Source organism: Dasypus novemcinctus, chromosome 21, assembly GCF_030445035.2.
Source record: "Dasypus novemcinctus isolate mDasNov1 chromosome 21, mDasNov1.1.hap2, whole genome shotgun sequence".
In the NCBI taxonomy this organism is placed as follows: Eukaryota; Metazoa; Chordata; class Mammalia; order Cingulata; family Dasypodidae; genus Dasypus; species Dasypus novemcinctus.
In genome coordinates this window covers 57,148,412-57,161,300 of record NC_080693.1, presented here as the reverse complement: position 1 = coordinate 57,161,300, position 12,889 = coordinate 57,148,412, and the positions used below count along the sequence as shown (strand labels likewise).

At 45.3% G+C, this 12,889-nt stretch overlaps 1 protein-coding gene across 2 annotated transcripts in view; it reads right to left on the bottom strand.

Moving 5' to 3' along the window:
* SKAP1 (src kinase associated phosphoprotein 1) overlaps positions 1-12,889 on the bottom strand; it is a 302,678-nt gene that overhangs the window by 42,109 nt on the left and 247,680 nt on the right. For both annotated transcript variants that reach the window (XM_058284059.2, XM_058284060.2), the window contains 2 exons: positions 3,282-3,359; positions 2,315-2,398 (listed from right to left, as the gene is read on the bottom strand). In XM_058284059.2, the coding sequence (XP_058140042.1) occupies positions 2,315-2,398; positions 3,282-3,359 (162 nt within the window). The remainder of the gene's footprint in view (positions 1-2,314; positions 2,399-3,281; positions 3,360-12,889) is intronic.

The window sequence follows — 12,889 nt, the reverse complement described above, 5'->3', positions numbered from 1 at the left end:
CTCTGTGTTCTCTATTGTGTGAATGTTTTGTTTAATAAATACTTTTGGATGATGATCATGATAAGGATGGCACTGTATGACAGTATTAAAAAAAAGAAAAAGACTCTCACCTCACCTGGTTGAGCTAAAAGAAATACACACTCTGCACTTACTCAGGAAATGTCCTGGGCACAATAAGAAGTAACTGGCGAGAAGGGAGCCATGCAATAGTGCTTTTTGACATCAGAATCTTTTTTGCTAAAGTATCTCTTCTTGTTCTAACTGGCCACTAAAATGTTTTGTTGTTTTTTTGGTCACCAGATTTTATTTCACCCTGACGGCAAAATGGTCAATAAAAGTCCCTGAGCCTCTTGCTCTTGCTTTCTCTCTCACCGCGAGCATAAAAGATTCTGAATGAATGGAAGGGATATCTGGTTTTATATACAGATATGCCAACCACTTATTTTAATGCAAAGGAAATGATGAACATTTTCACAGTGACACAAACTTTATATTAGTTTAAGGATGTAAAATAAGAAAATAACGTGGCTGGCTTGCATACCTAGAATTCTGTGGAGAAACTGTGATTGCTAGATTTGAAAGTGGGATGGGGTTGGAAGGACATAGGGGATTTGCTACTCAGTTTTCAAATTATACTGCTTATCATTTCCAAGAAGAGCTTCACTCTATACCAAAAGGGAAAGAGTTTTCCACTGGATGCAAGGTGTGAACCTAAGCTGAAGGCAGTGATACCTGTTGTAGGCAGAGAGGCAGGGTGAGGCAATTGCCTAACTGCCAAAGGGTTTTACGAAAAGAAAGAAAGAAAAACTGGAGGGCAAATCTTAAGGATCCCAAATCACTTAGCAAATCTGCACTTCTTTCTTCTGCCTTAGTGCCAAAGGTGCAGGAAGTCCAAAGACCATTAGGTGAATGGATGCCTGATTATTTCCTAGTTTGGATATACAGGCATCAGGAGAGGAATAAGTTCGGGAGAGGAGGAGGAGGGGAAGAACAGAAAATGGTTGGAAGGGAAAGGAAGGGTCTCCTCTGGATCGCTGGCTTCTATAGGAAGTCGGTAGAGCACAAGGAAAGCCCCCACAAGAACTGATGTTCTACTTCTTCCATCTTCCTCTTGCTTTTTAGAATTACTCCTGAGGCAGTTCACCTCTGCAGAAGGGTATTCCCTATTTGAAAGTTTGCATTCATCTAAAATGATACTTTTTAACTTATATGCATTTTAGTTGCCTCCAATTTGTGTTTTACCCTCTATTCCTTCTCATGAACTAAGCAACTGTGTTAAACATGGATGGGAGGTCTTCTAGGAATAGTTCACAAGTGTTTTTGCTTGATTGAGTCAGTGGTGGCTCATTAAGAAGCTGCCTCTGAAGGAAGCGGATGTGGCACAAGCAGGCAGGCACCTGCCTACCACACGGGAGGTCCGGGGTTCAGCTCCCAGTGCCTCTTAAAGAAGATGAACAAGACAGTGAGCTGATGTGATGGGCTTGTGCAGTGAGCTGACAAAATGAGATGATGGAATGAGGAGAAACAATGAGGAAACACAATGAAAGACACAACAAGCAGGGAGTAGAGGTGGCTAAAGTGATTGGGTGACTCCTTCCCACATGGGTGCCTCCTCGCTTTGGTTTCTGGTGCCTCCTAAGAAGAAGACAAGCAGACACAGAGAGCAGACAGAGTATGTGTGTGTGTGTGGAATACATAAAATAAATCTTTAATAAAAAAAGAAGCTGCCTCTGGCCTGAGTCAACACTTGGCTGCTGCTGCCATCTGCCTGAAGGGTGTCTCCTAGGCACAGCAACCATTTGGGTCTCAACACTCCATACTCTAGGAATGTCCACTGGACTACTTCCCACTAGTCAATAGGATAAAGCTTGGATCTTGCTCTTAGAGAGTTTGGACTTGATGGTACTGTTTCTGGGCCATTGGTAAACTGTTTAAATCTTTCTCAGATTTTTTCCCCAGTATTTTAACAATGTTAAAAATGCCCAAAAAGAATTTTGAGGCTGTTTTGTTTTTTTTTTTAAACAAGAATGCCAAAATATTCAACTTTGGTAATGTGTTATTACTCAAAATAAACAATAACCCTTTGACATTCTGACCACACTATCCTAGTGTTTAAAGGGGAAATAATTTCTAAATTGGTCTCTGAGTTTTAGGTGATGGGCAAAGTATTATTTGCCAAGCCTGTTTCTTTCCCAAACATGTCCCTTTATGGGTGTTAGTTAAGGACTGCTACCTTGAGATCTAAGTGCTTTAGAATTTATGAAGTGCTTGCATCCAGGAGTGAGATGCTGCTGTGCAAATGAAGAACACTTACTTTTCTCATTAGCGTAGTAGTAGAAGAGGCCTCTGCTGACAACACACCATCGCTTCTGCCACTCTGATCCAAAGAAACTATGATCTAAATGGAACAGCAGTAGAGGACATAAATTCAGGTAACTACAGTCACTGAAGAGTCTGTAAAATCTAACAACACACAGTCCAGTGTGTTATTGTTTTATTTCCCAGGTTAATGGACTGTAAAACCCTCCCTTTGACTCCCACAGGTTATCCCCTATTGACTCTGAGTCTGGAGAACTAGCTCGGTTAAAGGTCTAAGTTCTAAGCAGAGTTGCTTGCTCTGCCCTCTCATGCTGTCACTCTATCTAGCTTCCTTTATATTTTTCAGGTTCTAATCTCAGCCTACATTTTTCAAGTTCTCCATAATATCTTCATGTGTTGCCTTTTGGCAAATAAAAATAAGGCTGCAGGCCATGGCCCTGAAAAAGCTTTTGTTTGTGCTAAGCCAATATGCATGTCCAGTGTCAAACCTGGGACTCCAAATGAGTTAAGGGTCAAGATCTGAGTTTGTTTGAAATTTTAGGGCTGCTTCACATATGATGTATAAAAATTACACTCTTGGTAAACAGTTTCACTCTTTACGGGAGCTCACTGAGCGATGAGGACAAGAATATCATGGTTCATCCATCCATTCATTCATTTGATAAGTATTTACTAAGCATCTGTGGTATGCCAGGCACTGGGGACATAGTATGAGAACCAGCCCCTGTCCTGATGAAGTCACAGTCTGGTTGTATTCTGAAGATCTTGGGCCATCTCTTTTCAGCCTACATGCAAATAGCAGACTTCTTTTCTTTCCTTAGCTATGGCAAAACACCTGATTTTGCTTTACACCTATCTAGCAGTGTTGGGCAAAGAGAAGGCACCCTATGAGTTAGCTCTCTTTCTCCTCCCTTCCCTTCCCTCCCTGGAATGTTCTGAGAGCTGTGGGATCTGATCATTACCTTTGCTTTTTTTCTCCAAGTATCCTTGCTTGATGATGTTGTCAAGCTCTTGAGCTCCTCTTATGATGTCTTCCACTCCTAAAAGGAACAACAGGAAATGCTTTGTTGAAATCTGAAAAAATTTTCATTTATTTAGGCTGCTTTAGATCATCTGCATTAATGAAAGGGTCCAAAAGTGTAATTGCTTAAACATAGTGCAAAATAAAACTTCTATACGATTGGGAAAAAAGTTAATTTTCTTTCTTCCTAATTACATCTAATGCTAAAATCACTTAAAATTATCTAAACATACATTAGTTTGTGGCAAGGGGAGGTAGCCTAAATATGTACTGATTGGCAAGGAAAAGACTCCAGGGAATTAAGCGTTTTCTGTAGATGTAATCTCCAAATTGGATAATCCACATTCGGATAATCAAAGGTCAAATGAATAGCTACTAGCACAGGCAAGCTTTAATGAGTGATAAACTTCACTGTAAATGCAGTCACCTCAGAGGAAGCTATAAACACACACACACACACACAATTTTTTTTAAACAAACAGAGCCACCTTTATGAAAATAAATTTTATTAAGTCCACATAAAGTAGGATTACGCAAGCTGAATTTGGCCGTAACTGCCAAGTCTTGGTTTCTTCAAAGTGTGGGAAAGAGTTCAAGAACAGTAGAAGCCATTACAAAGAGAAGACCCTGGAACTGACACCAGCCTTTAATTGTATTCTGTTAACATTCTTGGCTTTCAATTAGCCTCATTAGGTACAAATTTATTGAGAAGTCAAGATCCTAATCCATCTGCCTCTATTGGGGTTTATACTCGACTTTGCAGGAGGGAGGGGCAAAGAACAGAAGCAAAGAAGGCGTTTTATTCCTCAAAAAATAAAAATGAAATAAGACCAGAAAAAAAAAACTCTTTTAAAAGCACAATTCTACATTTCTTAATTAGGAATAATGAAGGGAGTAGGCTAACAGAATCCTTCTATTTTTCTTTTTAGTCTCCAAACCCAACTCCTTTGGTTTGCCTTAAAAAATGTAGTTAACAAAACAAATACAAAACAAATGAAGGCACAACCATATATGAATCAACTGGGTTACCGATACAATAGCTTCTGAGGTTTTGGGGTGAAAATCATGTTTCAATTGTTTATTAAATACCTCCTACAATAACATTTACTCATTCAGTGGTGGCTATGAGCTGGCACTTTGCTCAGTGCTTTACATACTTTTCTTGTTGCTTAAAAATAACATTTTAAGACAATTTAAAATGCAATTAAAATTACCTTATGCCTCTAAGTGGTTTAGAGCTTAATTTTGAAAATGTAGTCAGAAGAATGTCTCTTTTTCTTTTTTAGTGGGTCTATGGGCCTAGATTCTTTATTCAGTTGGTGCTTATTGTCAACCTCCTTGTTCACAGACTATTTTCATTCGTGTGTTTTACAGTTAGCAAATTCTGTGGCTGCTATAAATCCTCCCAGATGGGTCTCAGGGTGCATGCATGAGATGAACAGGAGCAAACGAAAGTTCATTTTTCTAGAATTCTTTCATTTCTCCCACCTTTTCTAATATCCCTTGGAAAATTCTAATATCCCTCTGAAAATATTCTCCAAAAGACCTTAACAGATTTCACCAAAGGGGATGGGAAGGTGAGGACCCAGAATGGTTAGAAGGCCCTTTGAAGGAGAATTCATCCGCTCTGAAGCTCTGAGTGTCAAAAAGTTGCTCCTAGAGGCCTAAATATTAAATGAAAGATATGAAGAATAAGGAAGAGAAAACAGGATCCTCTAAGCTTGGGGTTTCCATGTCCTCTTCCCACAGGTTATTTATTTTTTTAAAGGTCTTGTTAAACTCAAGAGACACAGCTTCTTGTTAAAGATGCCAAGAGTCTGAATCATAAAAAGACAATGTTAAACGTTTTATTAGAATTCAAAGCTCCTTTTTTTAATGCAAATCTAAATGCCATTTTATGGAACATCTATAATTATGAAAATGGGAAGACGTTGCCTCGTGTGCGGGGAGAGTCTGGGAGTATGAATATTACATTAATGTGCCCACACCAGCTCACTGATCCTGCTGGCAGGAGCATAAAAAATGCTTGAGTGAAACTTTTATTTAGATGTTAAGACTCCAGGCCCCAGCGGGGTGACAGAGACAGCCCCTGTGAGTTGCCATCAGAGAGAGAGCTTGAATTGAATTACCCAGGGGGGAAGGAAGTAGTGATGAGCACTGCTTCGCTTATTTAATTTCATTTACTTTCAGTACATTATCAGCATGAGGCTTTTCTCTCCCCACCAACCGAAACCCAAGAATGTCACCACCAAGAAAACAAAGACATAATGCAGCAGAGATGTTTGAACTCCAAGTCGCTAATTCCAGGAGACTAGGGACTGCACCATTACTACTTTCTCTTCCCCAGAGCCAAACCTAAACTTGGTTTGCTAAAATTGGGCACTGAATGAGTTTCTGAAATTTTTCTCTTGATTGTTCACTGACAGGATTCTGAAGAGTTATATAGCTGAAAATAGAGCAAAATAGAGCTTTTTACATGCTGTGATTTTGTACGTAGTCAGTTAGATGTCGGTTTCTTATTTCATTAGAGGGAATCTGTACTGATGTACTGAACTCTCTTGCCTGATTTCCCTTATGAGCAGTGGGGGGTGGGTGTGGGGGATGGGATTATAGGTGGAGTTTATGAAAATCAGGAAATAAAATCAATTTCTATTCTACTGATTGTCTACTATGTACAAGGCACAGTGTGGTGACTATAAAAACAGAATTGTTATCAATGTAAAGTTGACTCTGAGCTCAGTCTCATCAGCTCCATGATCTATCAAATAAATCCAGACGATCAAGAAGGGAAGCCACTGTGGCAAGCAAACTACCTCCTTGTTCAATGTTGTTTCAAGAACTGGTGATCCTGAGGATGCACAACATACGCGACGTCGTGGGGTGACTAGGAAGGAGGAGTCTGCATGCCTGAATTCACACCTATTGGCAAATGAACAGATCTTCAGAGAGCTACTTAGTGCACAAGAGAAAATACATAAATGCTTTGCGGGATGATAAAAATAGGAAGAAGCGGCAAATAGTTGTATATGTTGTTATTTAAAGGCAAAAGTGTTTATATTTAAGTATAAAATTTAAGAAGATAGTTTTTTTTTTGTCCATTACCTGAAAAAGATATAACCACCATGATGAAAAAATAGAAATGATTTAGATTTATTGGGAGTAAACGGCCCTCTCGGATAAACCTAAGGGTATATCACATTATATCAGCACAAAACAGAATTACATTAGTGTCATAATCTCTCTCTACCACTACTCTTAACTAAATCTCTCAGAATAGTCCATATAAAGAAAAGATTCACTTAGCTGAAGGATGTGGGGCCATAAAGATAAGATCAACAGGGAAATGTGTTATCCAGAAGTGATGACCACCCCACGTTCATGGAAGATAAAAGATAAAAGATGAAGATGAAAGAAATTTTCAGACATCCCTCTTTCCTCACCCAGATTCCTTTAAACCTTTGTATCCCACCCATCCCCAACTCTGCAATAAAAAACAACAGGATAGAATTCCATCTCTCAGTGCTAAACATGACTCCCCAGTCAGCTATGCACAGCAACAACAATGGGGACCCTTTGGAGTGTGATGCATTTCCATAAAGCAGTCAATAAAAAAGACACAGGAGCTTATGTGAGTCACGGCCTATTTAACCAGCTGCGTTCTAGCCCACTGAGAAAAGACAATCGGAGAAATCAGTTGGCAACTCCACAGCACAAGGCTAATAATGCAGGAGGCCACATGGTTTCCATTGCAAAAAGGCCATCATTGGCTGCAGCCCCCACAGAACAAACCAGGTATCCACTAACTTTCATTATAGAGAGCTGGCTTGGTCTCTTGCTTAATCAACCTAAAAAGAAAATCAATGATATTTCAAAAAACATCTTTTATTCAACTCTTCCCCATCCTTAAATTGTATGTGGAGTTCTTCCATTCTTTCCCTTCCTGTTAATTCAAGTTCTGTTTATCTGCATGAAAAAGGACCAAACCAACTGAAGCCTAGAGATTGATAGCTACCAGTGGTAAATTCCAGACAGGGTGATGTTTACCAGTTTCCTTTATTAAAATACCCATGATAAGAGCTGGGTGAAAGAGCCTGGAGAAAATCCTATATTTGGAGCCTGCATATGGTGAAGTACCATCTGTAATTTCAATTCACTCATAGATAGCTGGTGTGTGAGCATCTGCAGACATGCACACATACATGCACACAATTCACAATGCCCCAAGCGTACAAAGGGGCAGAGGGTGTTATGAGGTTTGGGGTAGGATGGACAATGTTCTTCGGTCTGGTGGTTGTTGATTCCAAATCATTAAACTCTCTCTTTTCCATTTGTTTCTGTAGTCTTCCTTAATAGATTCACTACTGCTTTTCCTTAGCTTCTTAAATTTCTGAGTCACTCTTTGCCTTTTTCTCAATTTTCAGAAACTAGTCAATAGATGGTAGTCAGTTTGAGGCATCTGGCAAGATCATCTTCTGAGCATGGTGCCCACAGGAAAGTTGGTTTCAATGACCCTTCCTCTAGTAGTCCCTTGGGATAGGCTTATATAATTCTTTAGCTTCTGTGGCTCCATTCAATATCCACCTGAGTATACACTTATTCCTCACACTCTTCTGTCCTTGTACTTCACTTATGAAGGAATTCAGACCAGTCCATATAAATTAAAAAATGCTAAACCATCAATAATAGCCTCAGGATCTAAAAGTTCTAAAGATATGGAAACCAGTTGAACAGACAGCTTTAAACTAAGTGAATGAAGCTGTTCATGATGAAAGAAATCCAACAGCAGATGAAAGGAAGGGAGTGAACACAATGTATTTAATCAAGTTCTTCAATAAGCTGTGACATAAGAAGCTGGGAAACAAAACAAGTGCAATTGGGGCTAGACTGAAGGTCAGAAAAAGGGTAGAGATTATACATTTGTGGTTAGCAAATCAACATAGAAAGCAACATTCAGTGTTGGGAGTCATGTACCCCTTCGAATTGTTTAAAGTCTAAAAAATCTGTTAACCCAGGTAACAGACTAGCGGTATAAAAATCTGTGGAGGAAATCTTGTTATACTGAGGAGAAAGAAAATATCCCTGATAGGTTCTAGGCCAGTAGAAAGCAGATAATTGATGAACAAAACAATTAAAAACTAATATGTTTTATGGGAAGTGGTTGTAGCTAAAGTGATTAGGCCTTCCACATGGGAGGTCCCAGGATTGGTTCTTGGTGCCTCCTGGAGAAGGTGAGCTGGAGGGATGAGCTGACACAACAAGATGATGCAACAAAAGAGACACAAAGAGGAAAGACAATGAGAGACACAACAACTAGGGAGCTGAGGTTGTTGCCGCCTTTCTCCGCCCCTCCTCCCCTTCCAGCTCCCGCCGTCCTTCCCGCCAGTCCCGCCCATATTGCCAACCCACAATCTGCCCTCTTCCCCAGTAACTGCTTACCTCAGGTCTATCCATCAGCTTCAGCCTGTCCACAGCTGCCCCTTAGCCAACCCTCCCTTCATCACGCCCCTCCCTCTACCCAACCCTATATAGCTAAGTGTACTTCCGTAATAAAGCAGACCTGTTCCTGCGCTCAGGCGGTCTCCGTGGTTCTTTCCTAACCGCGCGTCCCCCACGCCTGGAGAGCCCCGGTGCTCTATCCCTGGAGCACCCCCCGCCGGCGGTTCGGTAGGAGCTGACCCCCCCCCCACTCTTGGGCCTGAGCGAGGACGAAACCCTCCCGCTCAGCTACAACTGGCGCCCAACGTGGCGGCTCCTCCCCCGGCCCCTCTCTGCTGCTGCTGCTGCTGTGATCGTCCTCCTCTCCAGGTAGGGACCCCTCGCCCGGACGAGCCCCAAGGGACCCCTCGCCGTCGTCCCGTCCCTATCCCGTCATGGGCGCCTCTTTGTCATTGCGTCAGGCGCCGCAAGTCAGAGCCCTCACTGCCCTGCTCGATGCCAATGGAGTCCGCATCTCCTTGCGGCAGCTCCAAAAGTACTGGGATCTCTTGCTCCCTTTTAATCCGTGGCTCTCCACCTGCCAACTCTGGAGCCCGGACACCTATTCGCGACTCATAGATCGAGTCACCTCCGCCATGGAGCACGAGAAACGCACCTTCCCAACAGGCCTCTTACCCGTTCTCGTTGCCATTCGTGCCTGTCTCCTTGGCGCTCCGACCGAAGCCGTTTATGAAGCTTCTCCCAAACGGCCTCTAGACTGTGATCCCGATGAGTCCGCCGACACTGACTCTCTGTCTAACCAACTTGCTGCTGCTCTCGAGCGCGAACCTCCCCACCCGAGCTCCCCGCAGCAGACAGAAACCACTCCTGCCACTCCCCAAGATGGCGGACTTCCACCTTCTTCCCCCACTTCTGCCCAAGATGGCGCGCATCCGGCTTCTTCTCCGCCAGTATCCTCCTCCTCCCACCTCTACCCGCCTCTTCCTGCCCAGTCAGCATCCGGTTCGGGCCCGAAAACTGCAGGGTCGCCATCTTCCGCTAAACCGGAAGCGCCCCCCGCGCCATTTTGTCCGCCGCCGGATGTAGCTGCTCCGCCATCTTGGCTGGCGCCCGGAAGGGTCCTGCCGCCATTTTGTTGTCGCCCGGAAGCCGCTAAGCCGCCATTTTCTCACCCGTGTTCCGCTTATCCCTTGCCGCCGCCATACGGCAATAGCCCTTCACCTGCCTTGGCTGCTCCATCGGCCCCCGGTGCCACGTCTTCTCAAACCCCCCAGCTGTATCCGCTAAATCCACAGCCCACGCCACAGCGACCCCAAACTTGGCTACCCTTTACAGCGGAAGAGGTCAGGACCCTCCGCAAAGCTGTAAAGGAAGACAGAATTGGCAGCCCTTATGCGCAGCAACTACTTGAGGAGTTAGGGACCCAACTCGTTCTCCCATATGACTGGATTGCACTAGCCCATGCCATCCTGACGCCGGGTCAATTTATTGAATGGCGCGCCCATTATCAAGCGGCTGTTGACCGGCAAATCGTGGAGAATGCCCAGGCCGGCGTCCTCGATCCCTCCGATGCATACACGGGCACCAACAATTATGCAAACCCTCGTTCTTATCTCGAAATTGACCCAGGGTTTTGGCATCGGGTAAAAGTCCTCGTCCAGCGGTCATTCTCTCTAGTTTCCACCAAGCAGCCTACCAAGCTCGCGCAGCTGCTTCAGGACCCCAATGAAACTTTCCCAGCGTTTGTCGCCCGCGTCCTGGAAGCTTGTCAGTGGAAAATTTCCAGCGAGGATGCCCAATTTGCATTAGCCAAAGAGTTAGTCATTGACGGGTGCCTTGCGCCGTTCCGGGCCATAATCCTTCCCATACGCGACAAAGCTCTGCACGAATGGGTCCTTGCTTGCCGTGACGTCGACCCACAAGTCAAAACACTCACCGCTGCCTTTGCCTCTGCCATGGCTGTTTCATCCAGCCCCACTTCCGTCTGCTTTCGGTGCGGCCAGCCTGGCCACTTCGTCCTTGAGTGCTCCCAGCCAGGCCCAGCGCCTCGCTCAGACCCGCCGATGCGACGGCCAAGGGGCCCTTCTACGCCGTGTCCGCGTTGTGGGAAAGGATATCACTGGGCCTGCGACTGCCGTTCCACCCAAGGTTCCCAGCAGCCTTTAAACTTCCAGCGGGGCAGGCCTCAGCCCCACCCCCAAGAGGCCCCCAGAAAAATTCCCAAGCCATAATGTGGACAATGCCCATCACACGCCGCCAGAAACCCTCATTAGAGCTTAAGATTAATGGGCAATGGCTTGATGGGCTTCTGGATTCTGGCGCTGAAGTCTCCTGTGTTCCCTTCGAAATCGCCGCATTCAATCACTGGCCCCTCGAAACCGGCCCTCAAGTCATCGGCGCCACAGGAGCCGCTGCCTCCTGGAAAACATCCCAGCCACTGCATTGGAGCGACCGAGAAGGCCACGAAGGCCAAATTCGCCCACTCGTCCTTTCATCTGTCCAAACCATCTTATGGGGGAGAGATGTCCTCAGCCAGCTAAAGGCCCGAATCACCACAGAAGCCTTCTCAGCTGCGCTGCCCCCCCCCTTTCTAGGGGCCACTGCTCCCATCTCAAAACCTGACCCTATCCCTCTGGAATGGGACACAGAGGAGCCCATCTGGGTCGAGCAGTGGCCCTTGCCAGCTCACAAATTGCAGGCTCTCTCTGCCCTCGTCAAAGAGCAGCTACAAGCAGGGCACATAGAGTCATCCACTAGTCCCTACAATTCACCAGTCTTTGTCATCAGCAAAAAGAGCACTGGCAAATACCGCCTTCTCCACGATCTCCGCGAAATCAACAAGCATATCAAGCCAATGGGATCACCTCAGCCAGGATGCCCGCATCCCACTGCAGTCCCCCAGCATTTTCATGCGGCAACCATTGACATTAAGGACTGCTTTTTCTTTATTCCTCTTCACCCCCGGGACTGTCCATGATTCGCGTTCACAGTTCCGCGCATCAACAACCAAGGCGCAGCTCAGCGATTTCAGTGGCGAGTATTGCCTCAAGGCATGTACAACAGCCCGACTATGTGCCAACTGTATGTCAACCATGCTGTTGAGCCGCTGCGCTCCAAGTTCAATCTGGAGCACACATACATTCTCCACTACATGGACGATCTCCTTTTAGCAGCGAGCTCCAGTGCGCTCCTCAATGATCTGCTCTCGGCAATAATAACAAACCTCTCCAGCCTCGGGCTTACCGTGCAGCCTGACAAAATAAACCTCCAGCCTCCTTTTCAATTCCTAGGCTTTCATTTTCATCGGTTCATCTAACCCGCAAGCCCAAAAATCCACCTTTCTGATAGGATGACGCTAACCGAGCTCCAGCAACTTTGCGGGCAAATCAACTGGCTTCGCTCGGCGCTTCCCATCACAACAGCGCAAATGCAGCCCCTCTTCGAGCTCTTGCAGACCAAGGATAGCCCACCAACTGCAGCCACTCGCAGCATCACCATCACCCCCGCTGCCCGAGAAGCCGTCCAACAGGTCAGCGCCGCTCTGCAGCAATGCCGCCTAGAGCGGTTCTCCCCTGACCTTCCAATTTTGGCTTTAGTTCTGCCGACGCCGGTCACTCCCACGGGTCTCTTGTGGCAAGATGGCCCCCTCCTCCTTCTTCATACGTCAAAAAGCAAGCTCCCAAAAATCTGCCCTTTCATAAGAGCCTGGATCGCGTTGGCCACTGACCTAGTACTTCTCTCCATACAAACGTATGGTATTCCGCCACACACCATTGTCTGGCCTTTAGATGCCAAAGAAGTTACCTCTCTCATCATGAACAATGCCCAAATGCAAAGCCTAATAGAGCTCTTTCGCGGCTCCTTTGACAACCACTATCCTCATCACCGATTGCTGCAGGGAATGTCTCAATTGGCGTTTTCCAGCCCGTTCCATCCATTGCCCGCGCGGAACCCAATCCCCTCAGCCATCACTGCCTTCACAGATGCCTCAAAAACGGCATTTGCAGCCATTATATACACTCCTGGAAATCCTGAGCCACAGCAACTGCTGTTCACAAATGACTTCTCTGTTCAAGTAGGTGAGCTTCTAGCCGTCGCTGCAGTCCTTAACCT